This window comes from Sprattus sprattus (genome assembly GCF_963457725.1).
Source record: "Sprattus sprattus genome assembly, chromosome: 9".
Taxonomy (NCBI): Eukaryota; Metazoa; Chordata; class Actinopteri; order Clupeiformes; family Clupeidae; genus Sprattus; species Sprattus sprattus.
This window is the reverse complement of record NC_137928.1, coordinates 5,471,683-5,493,854: the sequence shown is the minus strand read 5'-3', so window position 1 is coordinate 5,493,854 and position 22,172 is coordinate 5,471,683. Positions and strand designations below refer to the sequence as shown.

The window sequence follows — 22,172 nt, the reverse complement described above, 5'->3', positions numbered from 1 at the left end:
TCAAAGGACATTAGGTAACTTTTATCCGTTTATTTGCTCTTTAGATCAGAACATTTTCAGAGGTTTTAGTGATCACGGTGACGATCAGCAGTGTCTGTCTAGCATTAGAATACCTATTAGGTTTCACATGGTCGTTGGAACGTAAAATTATGCATTTGGCGAACGAATCACAGGCCGTGTTTTTAGTGCACAAAGACTGACCCCTTTCTTAAGTAACCCTAACAAATCATACTTGTGTCACCTCACGACCTTTGACCCCGGAGTGCTTTGGCTAGACGCGTTTGGCAGCGCTGATAAAAACTCCCTTTGATTGGTCAACCCATTCGGTGAAGTAGCTTAGCCTTCCCCTCCCTTCCCCTCCCCCTGTATGGACTCTGAGGTCCTGTCTTCAGGTAACCATCACCCCCCTCAAACACACACACACACACACACACACACACAACTTCCCTACCCCTCTCGTACCCTTCTGCACCCCCCCCCCCCCTCCCTCTTTTAATCAAGAGGGGGGCCTTACTAGGGGAAGTGATTAGGCACTGTGCTTCAGGTTTTTTTCTCTCCTTTTTCCCCGTCTTAATCCTTTCACTAACCACACACACACAAAAAGAGAGAGAGCCTCACAGATGTCTAAGCATTGTAGTCCCATTTCCCTTTAAGCCACAAAGAAACTGTCATTTTTAGTTTATCGCGGGAGTTTAGGTGAGGCAAATTAAACGTTATTGTTACTTTCTTTTGGGAGTGTGTGTGTGTGGAGGGGGGGGGGGGGGGGGGGGGGCACACCCTCAACCGGCCACCTTTTTCCTTAAATCCCCCCCCCCACACACACCCTTTACCTCCTCCAGATCCGTATCGCTGGCGTTAAACAAGGGTTAAGACTGGGCCGTGGCGAAACAATGAGGGGAAAGTTTGGTTTCCCATCCAGTATTTTACGGAGTTTATGGAAAATGTCAGAGCGGGTCGGAGCCGACACAATTGTGCAATCACAACAGGAAAACATGCTTGCACTGCGCCGAGACATAAATCTGCCTGCTTGACTGTATAACCACGAGGAAAGAAAGGAGAAAAAAAAGAAAAAAAGAAACAATTACGCAATGAAACCACAGATAGGGAAAACCTACTTGGAGAGGCCAGTAAATTCAAACACATTTACCAGAAAAGCCCACTTAAAGAAGCACAAACTCAACACCACATCACAGAGTAATTATCAGCCCTGAAACATTCCAAGAACTAGGACCCCTTCAATGCCTCACACCCTTCCACTAAATGTTTGGCCGAGATAAAGACGACAAAGGCAACCGGAGCCCACATTAGCTGTGTGTGTGTGTGTGTGTGTGTGTGTGTGTATGTTTGTGTGTTTGTGTGTGTGTGTGTATGCCCCTGCTAGGGGGGTATTAGCCATTAACTACTCATTATCAGTCTGAGTCCGCAGCCCCTTCCACCCCTCTCTCCGCCCATGCAAACAAACTGGCCTTTATTGATGGCTTTTTGATGCAAGGCAGACCTGACCAGGAATGGCAGCCCAGGAACAGCTGGGATACTGCTCTCTCTCTTTCACACTCCCTTCCTCCCTCCCTCCCTCCCTCCCTCCTCTGGGTCTCTCTTAACTTCAACCACTCACACTCTCTTTCTCTCTGTTCTCTAGCTCTCATTCCCTCTCTCACACAACTCTGCTCACTATCTTTTTGTCTCTTCATTAATGCCTTCAGTTCCTTCTCTCGCTCTCTCACTCTTTCCTGGCCTTATTCTCTCTCTCTCTCACTCTTTCCTGGCCTTATTCTCTCTCTCTGTCTCTCTATCCTGGCCTTATTCTCTCTCTCTGTCTCTCTATCCTGGCCTTATTCTCTCTCTCTGTCTCTCTATCCTGGCCTTATTCTCTCTCTCTGTCTCTCTATCCTGGCCTTATTCTCTCTCTCTGTCTCTCTTTCCTGGCCTTATTCTGTCTCTTTCTTGCCCTTATTCTCTCTTTTCTGGCCTTATTCTCTCTCTCTCTTTCTTGCCCTTATTCTCTCTCTTTCCTGGCCTTATTCTCTCTCTCTGTCTCTCTATCCTGGCCTTATTCTCTCTCTGTCTCTCTATCCTGGCCTTATTCTCTCTCTGTCTCTCTATCCTGGCCTTATTCTCTCTCTCTGTCTCTCTTTCCTGGCCTTATTCTCTCTCTCTCTTTCATGCCCTTATTCTCTCTCTTTTCTGCCCTTATTCTCTCTCTCTCTGTGTCTGTCTGTCTCTTTCCTGGCCTTATTCTCTCTCTCTGTCTCTCTTTTCTGGCCTTATTCTCTCTGTGTCTGTCTGTCTCTTTCCTGGCCTTATTCTCTCTCTCTGTCTCTCTTTTCTGCCCTTATTCTCTCTCTCTCTGTGTCTGTCTGTCTCTTTCCTGGCCTTATTCTCTCTCTCTGTCTCTCTTTTCTGGCCTTATTCTCTCTGTGTCTGTCTGTCTCTTTCCTGGCCTTATTCTCTCTCTCTGTCTCTCTCTCCTGGCCTTATTCTCTCTCTCTCTCTCCTTCCCTTTTTCACCCTCTGTCCCTTCAGCAGATGCATGGCACATCACACATGGCTCCATTCTACTCTCTCTGTGGGTAACGTGAGCCTCTCCTCTCCTGTCCTCTCCCTCTGGGGCTCGGCTGCTGTGAACACACACACACCCCTCCACGCTCGACCTGTCCTGCACACACATCCCTGATCACCGTCTCAAATGGCGGAGTGAGGTTCTAGAACACAGAAGGCACGGGGTACAACTTCACATCGTCACAGTCTTCAGGCACAGGGTACAACCTCACATCGTCACAGTCTTCAGGCACGGGGTACAACCTCACATCGTCACAGTCTTCAGGCACAGGGTTCAACCTCACACCGTCAGTCTTCAGGCACAGGGTACAACCTCACATCGTCAGTCTTCAGGCACTGGGTACAACTTCACATCGTCACAGGCACCGGGTACAACTTCACATCGTCACAGTCTTCAGGCACAGGGTTCAACCTCACACCGTCAGTCTTCAGGCACAAAGTACGACCTCACACTGTCAGTCTTTGGGGCAGTCTTCAAAATAATATAGTATATTGTATACACACTCTTTTTTTTATATATCTGTTTCCATACTGTGTTATATCTGCAGAACTTATGTTATGAGTAGTACTTATATGTTTCTATGTTCTATTTTTTATGTTATGTGTAGTACTTAATGTGTGTGTATGTATGTTTTTTATGTTTACTGTATGCACCCATACACAAGAGCAAATTTCAGGTAGACACCTACTTGACAATAAATCTGTTTCTGTGTCTGATTCGCCTCCACTACAATACACTGAAGCCAACAAAGCAATCCAACTTCGAGTGCATACACCAAGACCCTCGTCTACACTCTCATATCCCCTTTAGCCAACCCATACTCCTGCTATTAGGGGAAAAATAACTACTTGAGAGATAAAGCTGTCAGTGACCTCTCCAAAAAGTCTGTTACCTGCCATCATCATATATAGGCTCATTGTTCTACTGCGTACGAAATCAGCCTTCCAAAGAAATCAACACAACCTGATTGTGTTCGATGGTTTGAGTTTCTGGAATACTTTTTCTTTCTAAGATCTTTATTAACTCCAGTTGTGACCTCAATGCCTGTGCCAATGCTTAATTGAGATTTCACAGTGGGGAGGTAGAAAAATGTTTTTGGGGAACGACGGTCGCCCAGCTGGTTTTTTAAGTTCCGAGATTTATTCATTGCAATTCCACAACACAGGAAGAACAGGCTGAGAATTTGTCGGAGGAAAAATGAAACCTCCTGAAACCTTCATTTACAAGCTGTGTTGCTCGTAGAAGAATTCACCACACTCTTTGCAAGGGGAGACAGCCTACATCAGCACAAAACATTTAAACTTAATACATATTTGAGCAAGACAGATACATGACCAATAAAACAACTTTTTTCCAGTAAACAACACAACTGATCACGTTTATTAAAAAAAAAAAAAAAAAACACACAAGACACCTTCAAACTTCTTATAGTTACAATCACTCCATTTCACAAACATTGAGTGCTGTGGATATCAAAACTGCATAGCTTCATCTGAGTGGAAAGGATGAGGAAGATGAGGAGAAGAAGAAGAAGAAGAAGAGAAAGCAAGCACCAGAAGAAAAGCCCCTATAGACGTTGAGAGAGCCCCACACTGGGTGCCCACTGGCAGAGCCCTGAGAGGAGAGAGGGCTTTGGAACTCGCACAATTAGCTGGTTAAGTAGCCCTGGCCCTCGTCTGAGCTAATGGTTGTTAACGAAACAGAAAGAGAGAGAGGAGGGGGGGGTGGGTGGAGGGGAGGGGGGGGACCCTCAATGAAGAAGTTTTGAAAAAAAAAAAAAGGAGGAAGGGAGAAGAGAAGAAGTTGGTCGGGACATTGTGTTGAATGGCCAGATTGGTGGAGAGAGGGAGGCGTTAGGATGGAGGGGCTGGGGGTGAAGTGTTTGATGTCGGCCATAGTCGGCCCTCAGCTGCAGACGGCCCTGCCTGGTCCATTCCAGCACTTTCTTTTATGGCCGACTCAGGAGGAATGGGCCAGCTGGGGATCTGGCCGGGCAGCGCTGCAGTTATGCACCTCCACAAAGGACCAGGCAGCACTGAAAAGGAACTGCACTGGGACAACCCTAACTACCCCTGCCCCACACACACACACACACACAAACACACACACACACACACACACACACACACACACTCACACACACCTCACCCCCTCCACACACACACACACACACACACACACTCACCTCACCCCCTCCACACACACACACACACACACACACACCTCCCTCTATCAGTCCCCCCTCTCCACAACCACACCACCACTATCTCAATCTACCATCCCCTTCACCTCCTAACTTTATGCCGTTGTTTTTTTTCCTTTCCTTTCCTTCTCTCCACACGTTTGTTGAGGGCGTGCTGCAGACATTGGACCGGTGACCTTTACAACTTTCTTCCCAGCCCTGACTAAGTGTTGACAGGAAGAGCCCCCCCCCCCCCCACCGATGGAGGAGCAGCTGTTTTGGCACAGATCGGATAGAACCACATAACTACACACATCACACTCTGGGTATTAAAACTAATCAGGCTGCTTTTTCACATGGTGTCAAGTTCCATTTAGTGGGGCAAAAGCGCTTTTTTTTTTGTCTTCTTTTTTTGTTCTGTTTCTAATATGTTGGCATTATCTTTTTCTGCTTAAAGTGTCTACAAAAGAGAGTCAACCCCAGCGCCTTCGTTTGCACAGCATTTTCACTGCGCAGTGTTAAGACACGTCTCGACGCGTTGTTTACACGGCGTGATCCTAAATTACACAACCACGGAGACACTACACTCCTTTCACAAGGCACACCTGAGGGGAAGACTACGACGCCTTGGAAACTGACGAATAATATCTATATAATATATATTACGCTCGAGTGGAAAAGAATGTTTCATGAAACATGGAAGGTTAGTGCACAAACACTGTTCTTAAGTTCAGAGCTGACTTCTGAGTCAATCCAAGTCTGAAGAGACCTACACAGAGCGCCCTCTAGTGGTAAACACAGGAACTTATTTCATATGCCTGATTTTAGCCGTGGGCTTAATTGTTTTAAATCATTTGACCCAACTGTTTGTTAAACAAATCAATATAAATGCATTCTTAAATACAAAAAAAAAATAACAGAACACCAGAGGTAGAGGGGAATGTCTTAAAATAAATAAATACATCACATCTGTCACATTGGTACATCAACTAGCTCAATGGTATCTAGTAAGGACACTAGCTTTGATTGTACAGGATTACACAATGGCCTAACAGCTTTTCTGCAGACACATACAAATGTTCATCTTTGTCTATACCTCACTGTTCCAAAAAAATAAAAAAGGCAATGTTTCACAGGTTTCTGATTTTAAAATTTGTTCTCAAGGTGACCACTATGAGTGAACTCTTTATCAAAAATAATATGTTGTAAACTACCTTGGTGTGTAAACATTCAGCACATGTATGTAGACATTCATAGTAGAGGGCGAAGGGGAAGTCTGGACGGGAGGATTCTGAGGTCTCCCAACGCTCGTCTAAATCTTCTGGACCACCACCTGGAATTTACCTGCACGGGCCAATCACAGCAGAGTAAAGAGGAGGCTGAAGCACTGGCCAATCACAGCAGATTAAAGAGGAGGCTGGCCAATCACAGTTTATAAAAACGAGGCTGAAGCACTGGCCAATCACAGCAGATTAAAGAGGAGGCTGGCCAATCACAGCAGATTAAAGAGGAGGCTGGCCAATCACAGTTTATAAAAACGAGGCTGAAGCACTGGCCAATCACAGCAGATTAAAGAGGAGGCTGGCCAATCACAGCAGATTAAAGAGGAGGCTGGCCAATCACAGCAGATTAAAGAGGAGGCTGGCCAATCACAGCAGGTTAAAGAGGAGGCTGGCCAATCACAGCAGGTTAAAGAGGAGGCTGAAGCTGAAGCTGTTTTGTTGTACACAGTCAGTGATTATAAGCTGTATGCAAAAGTGTGTGCACCCCTGTAATGGGTTCTGTTGATTTTTGAGGTGGAAAGAAGGACAGCCCCTGCAGTAAACAGACGTTCAACGATGAGGCGTTCATCAGATTTTTATGTTGTAAAGGTTTAGGTTGTTAACTTAAAAAATAGATCTAATTTTAACAGTAATTGTGGCATGTGCAAAAGTTCAGGCACCCTACTTTCTCAGAAGTTAACAACACTCCTTTGGCAGATATCAAAGCTTGCAAATTATTTTTTGTAGCCACTCTTCAATGCAGATCACTTCAAGTTCTGAGATACATTTAGGGTGTTTTGCACGCACTTCGAGTTTAAGATTTTCAATCATGCTTAACTTTGGGGACTGTGAGGTATTCCCAAACCTACTATTTGTGTTTCCTCAAGTGCTTCATGGGGCTGTTTGAGGCATCATTGCCCTACTGTAAAGAAAGACATCCTGTAGGCTTCAGTTTCAAGACAAAATTTTAGAGACCAGGGGCCGTATTCACAAAGAATCTTAGGGCTAAAAGTAGCTCATAAGTGGCGAATTTAGGAGAAACTCCTAAAAATAATGGGCGTGTCAGTCTTAAATTTAGGACTCCTATTTTTTTTTACTAAGAGCAATTCACAAAATATTTTATCCCTAAAAGTAGCACCTAAGTCTAGGACAGCTTAAAACTCCTCATGAGGACTCCTAAGTCACTAAGACCTATTCACAAAAAGTCTTAAAATGGCTGAAGCCAGACGTAACGTGTTGGAGACAATGAACGACTCTGAATTGTTGAGAAGATATCGTTTAAACCGTGAAGGCATCAACATTTTACTAGAATTAGTGCGGGATGCAATCACGTCTCCAACTATCCGAAACAACCCAATCAGTCCGGAAGTTAAATGTTTGATAACATTAAGATTTTTGGCTACGGGGAAAATGCAACTTTGCAACGCAGACGACTTCAGAATATCGCAATCACCGCACTCTGTAGACCACACATTGTACAACAGTTTATCCGGTTCCCTTTGGACAATCGGCTACTTCAAAGGATCAAGGTCAATTTCATGGCGTTTGCAGGAATGCCCGGTGTCGTGGGTGCCATCGATGGAATACACATTAAAATAATTGCTCCATCCAGAGATGAGGACGTCTTTGTAAACCGCAAAAAGGTACATTCAATTAATACACAGATAGTGTTTGATCCAAATTTCACAATCATGGATATTGTTGCGAAGTGGCCTGGATCTACTCACGATTCGCGCAGTTTAATGGAGAGCGCGGTCTGCGCCAGCTTTTTGAGCGGCACCATGTACCTACTGGATGCCACTTGGGTGACGTGACAGTGGCCATCCATGCAAGACATGGCTTTTGACACCCTTCCTCAATCCACAACCGGGAGCACAGTTGAACTACAACATGCAAGTATACGCATGAGGCCTATTTTGGTGACACAATACCTGTAGCCGCGACGGCTCTTTTAAAGTCCACTCCGCAATCTCCATCCTACATTGTGACTGGAGCGCATACCACCGCTTCTCGCAGTCATCGACAGAGCGACACACGGCAGGGAATGAAGCATTTATGTTAACACATATGTCCTCCCATGCCTCACGCATAGTTTGCAGGGGGCTTTAATTATTACTTCTTTGATTTCATGCAATTTCCGTGTTTTTTTCGGCAATTTCTCTTTCTCTTAACGTGCAAAGCGTCATTCTCGTTGGATGCACAAACTTGTCATCATGCGTGTGCATTCTGCTAAGTGCACTGTCCATAACTATTTAATATGACTTAATTTGAAGCCTAGGTTATTCTCTTATTTTCTGTTTATTTAGTGGGATCGTTAGGGGGATGTTAGGACTGAGTTTTTAATGAGAGAGCCTGTCAACAACCAATCACCGTCCTCACCCCTTCTAAACTCGTGCATGAGAAGCGACGTCATCCATAGCAACGGAGTTTTTATCTTAAGCTTAGGAGTTGGTATTATCCTTAGTATGAGTAGGTCTCAGAGCCGTTGTGAATCACTTTTAAGAAATTACTCCTACGTAAAAGGTTTTAGCGCGAGTTAGGAGCACTCCTAGTGGTAAGATAAAAGGCTTTGTGAATACGGCCCCAGATATTTAGTGGAATCCATTCCTCCCTTTCCTTGTATATTACCAGTGCTCTCTCCCCCCCCCCCCCCCCCCCCAACACACTTTTGGTGATTGTGGCTAAAACAGCACAAATTGAACTTCATCTGTTCACAATACTTAAGTATTACTCTCTGAAGCAATTCTTCCTTTTAAATGTCCGTTTGCTGTAGGGGGTTCTGTTCATAACTTTCCCCTTCAAAATCAACTCACTACGCCTTTCGCACATGCGTGCCCTATCTTTGGCATACAACTGCACAACCATGCCTCAGCTTAAATGTTTTATTAGATCTTAAAGTAATGAGGAAGGCAGAAGGCAACATTATGGTCAGAGGGAAGACAAGAAGCATGAATGGGGCTGTCAAAGAAAGCCACAAGCCAAAGTACCAATCAGCAAGAGAACGCTCTAATCAATCTTAATCACTCTAATCAATAATGCAGGCCCAGCGCTACTAGGCCGCAACTAATGACTGGGCTCTTTGCCTTTGTTAATTGATTGTTTTTATATGGCCAGGGAGATGTTCATAAACAGAAATATTTACAAGCAGAAACACACGCACAGGCACACGTGCATGCACACACACACACACACACACACACACACGGCACTTACAAGCAGGCATGAGAGAGACCTCTGCAGTCACCACACTTTCCAGACCCAGGTTTGACAGCGCGCCCCTCAAAAGGCCACAGGAGAAGGCCAGATACTACAGAAGAAAAGCAGAGCAAGGTCAGATCCACATATTCACAGGGCTTGGCAATGATGTAAACCTGATGATAAATAATAATTAATTTTATATTTAACGCACTTTTCATTCACAAGAATCTCAGAGTGCCTACATAAACTAACTATAATAATTCAACTATATAATGATGTCATGGGCCTTGAGGTTTCCTGTCATACTTTAGGAGCCTCCTCCAGGTACTGTTTCCCATTGGACAGCGGCGTCAAGAGTGGGAAACGGTTATCCTGTAAAACATATGTGCCCTATGTGGAAACAGAATCAAACAAAACGTTACGATCAATTCACATTCTTGTAGGAGTGAAGAATATTCCGTAACTGCTGACTGCAGTTGCTATGGAAACATGCACCTGGTGATTGGTTCGTAGGTTGTCTATTTGCTTGCGGTAGATGTTCGTCCAGAAGTCTTTACAGACAAACTTCATAACGTCAAGCTCATCCTTGAAGCTAGGAGTGTCCTTTGTGAACCTTTAGTTGAAGGGGACACGGCAACAAGTGGTTTTCAGAGAGTACATGCTGTGGTAATAGCTTGAAAGAAGAACAGGAGGAATTTCCATATAAGATTAACTTTACATTTCAAAGACTACATTGCATAAGCGACCATCTGATGGTAGTTTCACAGAGGGCATTTTCATTACCTCTCAATGAGTCCTTGGCCTACCCGGAAACCCATGAGCTCTAATGAGGAGACACAAGTACCTCTCTCCTGAGAAGAGAATATTCAGTTTAGTTATACATATATATGAGGTATTATTTTACACATTTAACTCAAACACGACAAAATAAATAATGGAAGTATGCGAAAATTATCACACTTCAAGGAGATCTGGTAGGGTAAAATAGTACAGCGGTGAGAAGCGGTCAATTAAATAAATACATTACGAGTGCACACCTGTATTTTCTTTTTCATGAACAGAGTATGAAGACTCATAGCTACCTTATCGTTCTCTCCCCGGGACTCATGTTCCTTGTAAACATGAGAGACTATTTCCATATGAAGAAATTCAAAGAGCGAGTCATCTGCCATGTCTAAAGGAGGAACATCATTAATGTACATTTTCTGTAAGTAAAATAATTAGGACACTATGAAAATATGGCTCTCCAGCTGTTATCTATGGCCATCTGTTGGTTTCGCAATAAGCTGTTTTTAGCAATTAAGGAGAACGTATCATGAGCACCGTCTGTGAAGTTAGCAAGCTAACAGTTGGCCAACTTCTACTCCGACTATGAATCATGGAATTTGCGTGCCTTGACGACAACACCAAACTGAGTCGATAGTAAGACAAGCCATACAAACCTACAAAGCAGATAAGCTTACGCAAATTACCTCTCAAACTAGATACTGCTTTGCTAGGTAGCTCACCTGTCAAAAAGACTCGTTTTGATAGCTGGCTTAATGGTTCGAATGTCAAATGTGTATTGGTATGCATAAGTCAGTTTTTACAACAATTGGTTAGGGTAAGCTCATTAATACTCATACTCACTTTATGCTGATATGGCAACGATAAACAAGTCATGCACAAATATATATATCTTTCAGTTTTCCTGTATAACACAAGCCTTGCAACTAGCAAACAGCTAAACGTCACAACCGAAGTAATCTATGCTTTCCCATATACCAACAAAACAAAATATCCCCCGGCGTATCGCCACCTACTGCTTTGGAGTAGGCTAGAATATTGTTCATGTCCACCTGTCGCCACCTACCGACAGATCAGGGAAATGGTGCTGAAAGTGGTAGTATAACCTTTACGAAGGGGATACAAATAAAACACACACATATTTATAGATTCATATAAAAAATAATGATATTTATTTATTACCTTTTATGAGAAACAACCTGCAAAACACAATCTGTTAAAGAATTATTGGATAAATAGGAGTAATCCAATGACCTTTTAGGAAGTAGAGATGAATCTCATCTGCATATTTACATCAAGCACATGCCTCTTCCATCAAATACTAGCATCTTTTTTTTGCACTAAGGTTGTTTGCTTAACTGCAGAATATCCTCATCATCTGATGTTCCACATGCACTTCACTCTTTTTCATGTATGAGCTTTACAGTCCCCCCATTTCCATTTACATACAGGATGTTAAATTCAATTCACCAATAGAGAAAAAAAGCTTTCAATATTTTCAAACGGACAAAACACACCAGAGGGTTTAACTGCAGCATCTAACCAACAATTCATCGATTGAAAATAATTTAGCACCTTTCACACATAGTTTAGAGAGGATTATTACATTTGTATTGCTTCAGGCTAATAGCTTAGATAAATTACCATGGCAAATATGAAAGCAAGAAAAGTAAATATCTGTTAGCGCACTGCAACCAGCTATCTCCAACCATTGGGAAGGATACCGTAACATACAGATACTACTCTCAATCACAACATCATTAAATCATTAAAATACTGAATCCGTTTGACATACAGCTTTTTAAATAACAAAACCTTCATAAAGCTATTCCCCCTCTTATTGAAACCAAAGGCAGAAAAATAAGAGAATCATTTGGTCTGTACCAAAACAACATTAGTGTTAATACTGTTTTCTGAGCTATAAAAAATTATCAGATTTCTTTTCTCAGGCCTACTTGTTCCATCATTCCCAGTTAACCAATATTGTATTCATGACAGATTTTCTGATAATAATAATAATAATAACAACATGATGATGAATACATTATTGCACATTTGTTCTTCAGGAGCTTTGTAGTGTGACCTGAAGATCTATATGATATCTCTCACAGACCATGGTGAGGTTTAAATTCTTCTTAGTAAACTGATGATTAAAAATGTGCAAAATCTTTTCTAACGTCAAAGAAATGCGAGTAGCTTGATCCACCTATTTCTAGTCACCCTTTCATTAAAACGCTGAAGTAGCTTCATAAACCTCTTCAAAATAAAATCCTCATATCACCTCTTCCCATGAAGTCTTCACGCGCCGTAAGACATTAGGCTACCACTGATTAAAACATCAGGGCAAGAACTTATCACTTAACAGTTATGGAAGATGTTAAAAAAAACACAGTTTTCTAAAAAACGAATGACTTACGAGGCCTCACACCTTTATGTCTATACACTTCTTTTTCAATTGACCCTAAACAGCACAAGACCACTTTGGAGGAAAGAGAAGAAAAGATCACTCAATGTACGTCCATACAAGGAGGACTTGCTGGATCACAGATGCAGCAGGTTCTCACTGGTCCTGGCTGCTGTCCAGAAGGCCATTAAACAGAGCACCTTTCTTAGGGGAGGGGGACTGCCTCTCTGGCTGGGGGTCTGTGGCGAGGCCAGGTGTGTCCACATCTGCGCTGGCGACCAGAGCCTCCTCTTTAGGACCGGCTTCCGAATCCGCGTCGGCCAGGCCCGAGGACTCCTGCCGGGTCGAGGACTCCAGGAGTGACACGGTCCAGGAGGGAGGCGAGGGCTCCGCCGAGGGGGAGGGTTTGGACAAACATGGCGTCGGTGGTGTGTCCAAGGACAGGGGGTGCCCCACGTTCCTCTTCTCCATGCGCAGGAGGACATCGTGGACCCTTCGGCTCAGGCAGTCGTCGGTCACGTTGGAGACGGCGGTGGCGGCTGTGACGGTGGTGTTGGCTGCCTTGGCCTCCTGTTGGCTGCGCGTGAAGCTGGACAGCTGCTCCAGCACCTCGATCTGCCGGTCCATCATCCCCAGCATGCTGCAGTGGAAGGCCCTCTGCTCGGCCAGCTGCTCGCTCAGCTGGTGGTTCAGGATGGTCAGCTGCTGAAGGATGAGGCTGCTGGTGTCCTCGCAAGTGCCTGAGGGAAAAGCCAGACGAAGAGGAACATGACATATCACCCCTGTTCTTAAATCACTTCACTGGCTCCCTGTACAAGAAAGAATTGAGTTTAAAATACTCCTTCTTGTCTATAAATCACTAAACGGCCTAGCCCCACCCTATATTTCCGAATTGATTGATCGTGTTGCCTAAGGTCCTCCAATAAATGACTTCTCACGACCCCAAGAATAAACACCAATGCTGCACACGGTGCCTTTAGCTACTGTGCCCCAACCCTCTGGAATAGTCTAACTCTGGAGTTAAGGTCATCGCACTCAGTGCTCTCTTTTAAAAAGGGAATTAAAACTTTTTTATTTTCCTCAGCCTATTCATGACTATAGGTCTTTAGGTTATATAGGTTTTTATTTCATGTTTATACATATATATATTTATTTGGCTAAGTGTGTTTGTTTGTTTATTTTAGATAATTTAATTTCTTCTCTGCACTCAAAGCACATTGTGTCTATGTATAACATATGAAATGTGCTATACAAATAAACTTGAACTTGAAGGCAAAATGTACAGATCTAGAAAGAGACTTGTGAAGTCTCATGAACATGACAGACCAATAGATATACCAAAACAACAACAGATATACCAAACAGATATACCAAACAACAACAACAACAACAAAAACAGATATATCAATGTGACAACAACCCGATTAGATACACAAAACCATAAAACAGTACCAGAATTAACAACTGAGAGAATATTGTTCCTGTCCTCACCTTGAAACTCCTCTGAGCTACAGCTAGTTGGTTCCCTGGCACCCTCCAGATTATGCAAGGCGGAGGATGGGATGGGTTCGGCCTTCACCGATCCCAGGTACTCTCCAGACAGCCCCAGGGTCATCACCTCGTCCATCCCGTTCACGGCCCAGCCCGGATGATCCAGGTTCGGGGTCTCGTCCGGGTCTGGCCTCCCCTCATCGTCACTTTCCAGTTTTGGGATTAGGGGGTCATGCCAGGGGGCAGGAGTCACGTCACCTGAGAGACAGGAAATGACATCAGCTGAAAGAAGAAGCCCTTCAAAATAAAAGCAAACATGGACCACACAACACTTCTGTTAAAATTTAACTTGAATGGCACATCATTGTCAGCTAATAAGAAGCAGCCCAAATAACAACAAACTATGGAACAGATGAGACATTGATCCACACCAGACACATTCCACATTAGCTTCTAGAATAACTTGTTGTTATTGTGCTAATGCAACCTAAAAGCATGATGGGCAAGTAAGGTCTGAACTAATTAAGCAAGCATTCAAATTTATGATTCAAATTAGAGCCAAGTTCCAAACCATGCTTATGAATAAATAAGAAGCAAATAGATAGGGGGTGAAGGTAAGTGGGACACTAATAGCAGATTAAAAAATGAGTTAGAGACACGTTACTTCATGCATGGAGCACAATGACAGACAAAGATTTGGCACCAGTACTGTCAGTGTGGTCCTCCAGGTCGGAGGGGGTCAGCACCACCATGTCATGCCCTCCTGTCGAGCCCTCCTCGGGGGTGTCAGCCTTGGGCTTGTGGGCCAGCATGCGATCCAGCATCCGGAAGTAGCGGAAGGACTCCATGGCGGAGAGGCGTGCGGCGGGGCTGCGGTAGCTGGCCGTCTTGATCTTGCGGTACTTGTGCTTGAGGCTCTTCCAGCGGTTGCGGATCTGGTTGACGGTGAAGTGGATGTGGCGCTTGGCCAGGCTGTGGCGCAGCCGGCGGAAGTGCGAGTCGTTGCGCTGGCGCTTCTTGTCCAGCTCGTGCACCAGGTCCAGCTGCTCGATCAGCGTCAGCATGGCGAACGTGTCCGTCTCCGTCCACCACTTGTTGGGCCGCCTCTCGCCAAGGTTCATGGTCAGCCTAGTGAGGCTAGTAGCCCCTGGGCCGCAACACTGTGAACATGAAACATGCATCATCTGATGAGTACAACAGAAACAGCTGTCCTGCAAGAATGCCTGTTGACAAATGTGGTATATGTAGAATAAGAGGGTCTGTGTGATGTAGAGATAATGTGAGCATTCATCTGGAGTTGCAGAAAATGAGTCTAATACAAGCCTGTTCTTTTACCAAAAGAATTACGTTATTATTGTTTGCTGCATAAGGTATAATGTCGGCCCAATGTAGTGTCACCCATTATACCAAATTTGTAAGGGATGCCAATGGTGTGAAATGCTATGGGCATGTTGTTTACATATTAAAAAGTTATTCAATTGATTTTCTGTACTATTAAAAGGCACCCAGTGCAACTTTATGTAAACATTCAATGAAAAATAAACATTCAATTTCTAGTCTTTTTTACACGTAGTAAGTTTCAATAACTCCATACCATTACATATCGCCATTCAAGGAGCAAAAATGAGACGTCGCTGTGTGGTGAGAACTGATAGAAAATTGTAAACAACAACAATCGCCGGTGGGGAGAGGCCATTTTTCCATTGACTGGAATCCTGCTGTATTTATTGTAGGTTACAAAAAATAAAGAAAATGGCGGCGATTGCTGTTGTTATCGATTTTCTATCAGTTCTCACCACACGATGACGTCTCATCTTTGCTCCTTGAATGTCGATATGTAATGGTATGGAGTTATTGAAACTTACTACGTGTAAAAAAGACTAGAAATTGAATGTTTATTTTTAAGCCTCGAAAGTTGCACTGGGTGCCTTTAACATGGTGGATATGTTCACATTTGAGCATGATATATTTATGGATGTGGGGAGATTGTACAAGACTACAAAGTAAAGATGGTGCTTCACAAAATACCAAGACTTTATTCATCACAATTGGACTTGTACAAAGATGAGTCCTAATGAAATCTGTCTTAAAAACAATACAAAAAAAAAAAAAAACTACCAACAAAGACATCAAAGCAAACAGCTGTTCTGATATGAGGGAGCGAATGCGACGGCAGCCTGTGGGTAGTTTATTGATTTGAATCGCTCCAGTGGTCTTGCACTGCAGATATTTTCTCATGTTTTAAACAGAAATCTCTCTCCCGCCTCACATGTATGATGTGGCACAACTGTGAAATGCCGTCTTTAAATGCAGCTAACAGTGTGTCAACAGGTTTTGGCAGTTATTTCATATTTATGAAGATAGGACGCGGAGAACTTGGAATTCTCCACTGCCACTGAGCAGGTTTGGGCTATGCAGCTAGCAGTTGCTAACTGCTTCAGCTTTCATTCTACAATGACATTGTGCATTATCTTTAAATTATATGAACATGAAACCATTTAATGCAGTCACATAGGTGAAATAATTGTAGAACTTACTGTAATATATTACAAACATCTTCTCTCTTCACCGCAATTCATGTAGCAGCATTTGGCCTGCGTCAGGTAGCTCATGTTTACGTCTTGATCATGTGACTAAGGTTTGTGTTCATATTTCTGGTCACATGGTACTCAAACCCAGCGGCCATTGGTCAAATGTCTATGTACAACAGGAAGTTTATTTTCCATTCACATGACTCCTGTTAACTGAAGTTGTGATTCAACGTCTCTCAAAAGGTAACTAATTATTATATTAAAACGAAGTGCCTGTCTTTCTTTAATGCAAACGTTTCAATACCTGTTTTTCGAGCCAAAGTTTTATTTTGCTATGTGTTATGTCGACAACTCATTTTGGTACTTTGATTAGCTAAAGTTAGCAAGCCAGCTACCAAGTCATCGTTGTTGATACCAGCGGATTTTAATCTCCTTTCATTTCATTTTCAGGACTGCATGATGGCAAGCGACAAATTCCAGATCGTGGTGCAAGGCGAAGCCTCTGAAACTGATTCCGATGACGAGGTTTACATTACGTCCTTGACTCCAGTACATCCATCTGCCTCAGGTCTCAAAGTTCCTGGGGAAGCATCGGAGACGGACAGCGAAGGGGAAGTTGAGAAAGCCTGCAAGGTCGCCTATGCTGTCAGCTCTGAAAATGTGCAATCTTTGCGCTCGGAGCTACCTCCACTCATTGTGGTGAGATCCACGCCGGATTTCGCACCAGTCCCGGAAAAGGAATCTTTGATGAGGCTGGAATTAAGCGGTCAAGAGAGCTCTCTCCTCCAACAGAAGCTCCAAGAAAGCAACGGACGCCTTTGCACCGATGTGTCACAGACTTTTCGACAGGTTTACCAGAACGCCACTAAGGACGTACGTCTGGCCACTGCAAGCCTCAACACCTCCCAAAGCGGAATAATAAATGCTTCTCACAGCATCCGTCTCATTCTGGAGGATCTCAAGTCTGTCTCTGAAAAGATTGAAATTATTACGAGTTGTAATCTTCTTCCTGATATCACAATACCATCATCTCTGCCAGGACAATAGTGTACAATGCATTTCCTTTACAGTTTTTTTTTTCACCCGATTAACTGCCCTTTGATGGACTGCAAAATGAATGGCAGACAATACTGAATAACGGGATGCACAAGTGACCTAAATGCCATTGATCTTGTTGTCTTGCCGTCTATAATTCACACACATATCTTGTATAGACAGTGCTGGTTGCAAATGAGGCAGACCCTACTGTCTATGGTGTGTTGATCTTTATTTATGTGAAAGAGGCATATATACAGTGTATTTATATGTATATAAATATCTTTTCAGTGTTGTTTTTATGACAGCACTTAACAAACTGTGAGAATTTAATGGCAATCAAAGCAATCAGCACATTATTGTTTATTTGTCTATCTACAATTCATCTGAATAAATAAAGCAGAAAAGTAATGTTTGCTATATGATGTTTTGCACTTCAAAACAATTTCTACTTTCTGATATATCAGGTATGCATCCTTGACAAAGCTACATTAGGCATATCATCTCAGCTTAATCCAACCACATCATGGCACTTTAATAAATGAATAGATGGAGAGGGAAGGCAGTTTGATCTCAGCTGTTTGACAGCTGCTGATCACTCTGAGTGAACCTCTGAACTGAAGAGAAAATGAAATATGTGATCTTGAAATAAACTAACAAGTATCTCTTTCTGAACATCTGCCATATTTACCCACTACAGTAGTCCATCAGTCTGCCTGTGAAGTTATTGTCGTGTGGACATTGCTGTCTGTTTTCATGATTTGTTCATGCAGATGCACGGTTCCCACTGTTACATTTGGTCTATAGAGCTGAGGAAGACTTTTTTTCACAGTGTGCAATGTTATTTACCTCAGAATTTTGCTGTAGTGTTGTAATGAAGAAAGATGGATGGATGGCTGTCCATGAATGAAAGAAGACAACTTTCCTTTATTTTCTTACGGATGTTTTCAACACAGACATTTATTCACAAATAAAGGCCGTAGGATAAGAAATGAAATATAAAAGAAAACACTAGAAATGCCACTGCACAGAAACGCTATCAGAATATAAAAATAATAAAAAAGCACAAATAGTACCATCAACTACAACACAGTCATTCGGCTAATTCATTTGTAGTCAAAATGAACATGAATTAACAATGACAAATAAAAAAAAACAAACATTTATGACTAAAAAAAACAAAATGTTCTCACTTTAATTCAAATGTCCTCTGTACACATGTTGCCAATGTGACCCATCTGGAGCTTGGTTGTGATATTTCTCTGTTCGTTCTCTCTCAATCTTGCAAATTCCTTTTTGATGGAGATGTCAAGGTTGACCGTGCATGGCTTAAACCTCGCCACATCCCTGACCGTGAATTTAAAATGCACTTTTAGGAACCTCTCAAACAGTTCTGGGCCCCTATCCTGTTCCAGAAGGCATTTTAGGAAGCTGCTGGGTTTTTGTAGTTCTTGGCTGGACTCTGTGAAGACCTCCCAAAGCAGTTTAGATGGTTTCATCTCTTCGAGAGTCTCGTCCATATCGGCCCTCTTTTTCCAGCCCTCTACACACTGCAGGATCCAGCTCAGTCGGCATGGCCAATTATTGGCGAGAACCACCCAGGCAGCGATATCTGATGCCGGAGCGTTGTCATTGGACACGGCATCCATAATGATGACAGAGACGCGTACTGCATTGATGATTCGTCTCATGTGTACACTGTTTCCTGACAGGTAAGTGTGCAGCGGTTCGTTCTCATCCGATATACAGTCTAAAGCCTCCCAGGTGATCGTTTTTACCCCTTCATTTTTCTGGACTCTGCTGTCTGTGTGAGCTAGCCCAGACAGCTCGACTGCTAACACTTCAAGATGACTGTTGGCAAGTCTTTTGAAAGCCAAGCACTTAGATTTGCCGCACAATTCATGCAAGGTGACCGGCAGGGTAACTATTTGATTCAGAAACTTGTAGCCGCTCGCCTGTGATAACGATGAGTTCTCCAAACACTTCACGATAACCCTTGGATCTACAGCCAGTATGCAAACGAACGGCACGCTTTCTCCTACCAGCAGGATATTTATGGCTTCTAGCGTCTGAATCACTCTATCTGGGCTACAGTGATCCAGATTGGTGATCTCCAGAACCACTCGCACCTTCCTTTGTTCAAAGACCTCCATGAAGTGGATGTAGTTCACCAAGACAGCCACCTCTTTTCTGACCTTGTTCATAAACCCCAGCTGATCACTGACAGTTGTGCTGTTTATCTGTTTCATGATCTTGCTGCTTTGGCTGTAGAAATGGTTTTTGAATATATTTAAGAAGAACCGCAAACCTGCCATGGTGGGGAGTCCCAGGCCTCCGATGGCAGACACCAGGAGCGTTGTCCAGGTGAGCATACTCTTGTCTTTCATACTCTTGTCTTTCATTTGGAAGGTAGACCTGTAGAGCACGATGCTCGCCCCGACGCTCATGACAACTGCAAGCAGCACCGCTGTCCAAAGCGGCAAAAAGAGGAACTTCCGTAACTTCCAGCTGGGCTGACTTCCTCTCTCGATCTTCTTTGGGTAAGGGTGCTGGGAGGCTCTGTAAACAGACAGAGGGATTTCCCCCAAGTGCTTCTGAATGTGCTTAAAGAGGCGAATCACCAAACCCGCCCAAAGCTTGTCGCTGCCCGCATAGTGCCAGGCACTGAACCGCACAAACATCCACCTCACCCTCTTCCTCCTCTGCTCCTCTTCCTCGCTCCACACAGGACGCAGGAAGACGAGTGAGAGGAGGAGGGAGAGAATATTCCCGGGAGATGGTCCTTTGTGCTTTTCGTCCCTCGAAACGGCTTCCCTTTTCATGCAAGCTTGGGACGGAGGGAAGTAGTCCAGAAGTAGAGACGAAAAGAAAGGGGAGGAAAAACAGCATAACGTCACTTTCAAGCCAAACTCATAGAGATCACATTCACATGCCAACTGAACCAAGCAAGCAAGCGAAAAACTGAGGGAAAAAGTCAATACACCCCAGACAACAGGCATGACAACAAACAAACAATCAATGTTGGCATATCAAAGAGGCTGGCTGAAGCATCCCACGAAGGGCTAGCAGAGGTTCTTACTCTCTATTTTATTCAGCACAGTTTCGGGCCGGCCTGGGCAGTTGGAGAACAGCCCCACCGTAGCAGGCGGAGCCACCTTAATCAAGGCCCTGGACAGGCCGTACGCGTAGACATCATCAAGGTCGGTGTTGTGCATATGGTGCACATCACAGCCGATTCGATCAGAGGCTGCCACCACATACCAGCAAATTAAAGCAGTTTTAAGTCACTGAACAGTTTATTTACACAACATGAAACATTGGTTTCTCTTTCAAACATGTTCTATCCATGTAAAATGCAGTGCTTTGTCATTGAAATGTTAGGACCACCACAGGCCTATTGTAGTGCACGGAATCAGTAGTAGAATGACTTAAGTGAGTACAGAATTTGGACAGATATAATACATAATACATTATAACTATATTTTAATTAATTAAAAACTGACAAAACTATGAAATATGTGACTCAATATAATAGGTATGTACCTTTTTGGTTCATTTTGGAAGAAAATGGCACTTCAGGGTTGCGAAATGTGGTTTCCTATATCAAAAGCAAACAAAAGCAAACCCACATTATTGAGCAAAAAAGGGACCACATTTAGGTAATTTGCATTTGCAATAAAGGAGGATAAACACATTTGAGTCCAATGATGGGGAACTGTGCAGAAAAGGAATCACTGTGCGGAAAGAGGAAAGCAACTCACCTTTTCCCACAGTCGTCGGTTTCCCTGTACCGAAGGTATCTGGCAATTTAGGCAGAGACGTTTTGGAGGAAACTGCTGTACTAGACTTTGTGTATAAACGGAGCTGTGTCGGTGAGACTCGGGGAGAGAACTCACTCCATGAAAGGACTCAGAAGCGAGGTTTTTGTATTAACAAGCTCCCCAAAGTTTTATCGCAAAGAGGACAAAAGTTACATACTCTACTTATAAGTTCAAAAGGCACTCCTGTTTAATCAGGATTTCTAACTGAAAAGAAACTCCACTGGTCAATGTGGGATTCTAACTGTTATCAATTATCATAAGCTCTATCGTAAGATGCTCAAGTCACCAAAGTAAGAGAGCGAACCACTGGTGTGTTCGCTTTTTATAACCTCTTTCCTGCAGGCCACAGTTATTGACCATATTCGGTCATATAAAGTGCGTTTTGCAGTTGGTTGCTTAATGCCTTTTTCCTGTTGCATAAATGTTCTCTCCCAACACGTATGTGTTCACCCATGTCCTGTATTTCACACCTTTGTACGTCCTGTCTTTCTCTGCCTTGCACATTTCAATAGAATATTTCAACACACTTAACAGCACTTAACACACTGTGAGTACTTAATGGCAATACAAATATTCAGCACAGTATTATTTGTCTATCTGCAATTAATTTGTATAAATAAAACACAAAAGTATTGTATGCAGTCAGGGTAAAATGATTGATTTTGTTATGCCAAACTTTAACTTTTTGTACCGGAAGCTAATGTTTGCTATATGATGTTTTGCACTTCAGAACAATTGTTACTGTCTGATATATCAGGTATGCATCCTTGACGAAGCTACATTAGGCATATCATCTCAGCTTAATCCAACCACATCATGGCACTTTAATAAATGAAAAGATGGAGAGGAAAGTCAGTCTGATCTCTGAGCTCTTTGACAGCTGCTGATCACTCTGAGTGAAC

The 22,172-nt window shown here is 43.2% G+C and overlaps 4 protein-coding genes across 5 annotated transcripts; 1 reads left to right on the top strand and 3 right to left on the bottom strand.

The window, feature by feature from the left end:
* Nucleotides 1-4,848: 4,848 nt before the first annotated feature.
* On the bottom strand, nucleotides 4,849-10,934 carry trappc6bl (trafficking protein particle complex subunit 6B, like; the record flags this gene model as incomplete). Of its 2 annotated transcripts, XM_080844370.1 has the most annotated exons (7): nucleotides 4,849-6,086; nucleotides 9,218-9,311; nucleotides 9,509-9,592; nucleotides 9,698-9,815; nucleotides 9,986-10,053; nucleotides 10,285-10,376; nucleotides 10,832-10,934. In XM_080844370.1, the coding sequence occupies 6 exons, from the start codon at nucleotides 10,372-10,374 to the stop codon at nucleotides 6,055-6,057; spliced, it is 486 nt and encodes a 161-aa protein (XP_080700496.1). In that variant the 3' UTR covers nucleotides 4,849-6,054. The 2 variants fall into 2 exon arrangements, with proteins under 2 accessions (XP_080700496.1, XP_080700495.1); XM_080844369.1 differs by lacking the exon at nucleotides 10,832-10,934 and having other exon boundaries at nucleotides 10,285-10,404.
* Nucleotides 10,935-12,216: 1,282 nt separating this feature from the next.
* Nucleotides 12,217-16,500, bottom strand: LOC308370669 (uncharacterized protein). The gene is made up of 4 exons (XM_080845361.1): nucleotides 16,421-16,500; nucleotides 14,593-15,043; nucleotides 13,884-14,141; nucleotides 12,217-13,132 (listed from the first exon to the last, which is right to left on the bottom strand). Exons 2-4 carry the CDS (start codon nucleotides 15,002-15,004, stop codon nucleotides 12,549-12,551), a joined length of 1,254 nt encoding a protein of 417 aa, XP_080701487.1. The 5' UTR covers nucleotides 15,005-15,043; nucleotides 16,421-16,500; the 3' UTR covers nucleotides 12,217-12,548.
* Nucleotides 16,501-16,612: 112 nt separating this feature from the next.
* Nucleotides 16,613-17,600, top strand: bloc1s3 (biogenesis of lysosomal organelles complex-1, subunit 3). The gene is made up of 2 exons (XM_080845415.1): nucleotides 16,613-16,657; nucleotides 16,865-17,600. The coding sequence occupies exon 2, from the start codon at nucleotides 16,871-16,873 to the stop codon at nucleotides 17,459-17,461; it is 591 nt and encodes a 196-aa protein (XP_080701541.1). The 5' UTR covers nucleotides 16,613-16,657; nucleotides 16,865-16,870; the 3' UTR covers nucleotides 17,462-17,600.
* A 1,048-nt stretch (nucleotides 17,601-18,648) lies between these two features.
* On the bottom strand, nucleotides 18,649-20,664 carry LOC308369997 (NTPase KAP family P-loop domain-containing protein 1-like; the record flags this gene model as incomplete). Its single annotated transcript, XM_080844556.1, has 2 exons — nucleotides 18,649-20,276; nucleotides 20,529-20,664. The coding sequence occupies 2 exons, from the start codon at nucleotides 20,662-20,664 to the stop codon at nucleotides 18,649-18,651; spliced, it is 1,764 nt and encodes a 587-aa protein (XP_080700682.1).
* Between the last annotated feature and the right edge of the window lie 1,508 nt (nucleotides 20,665-22,172).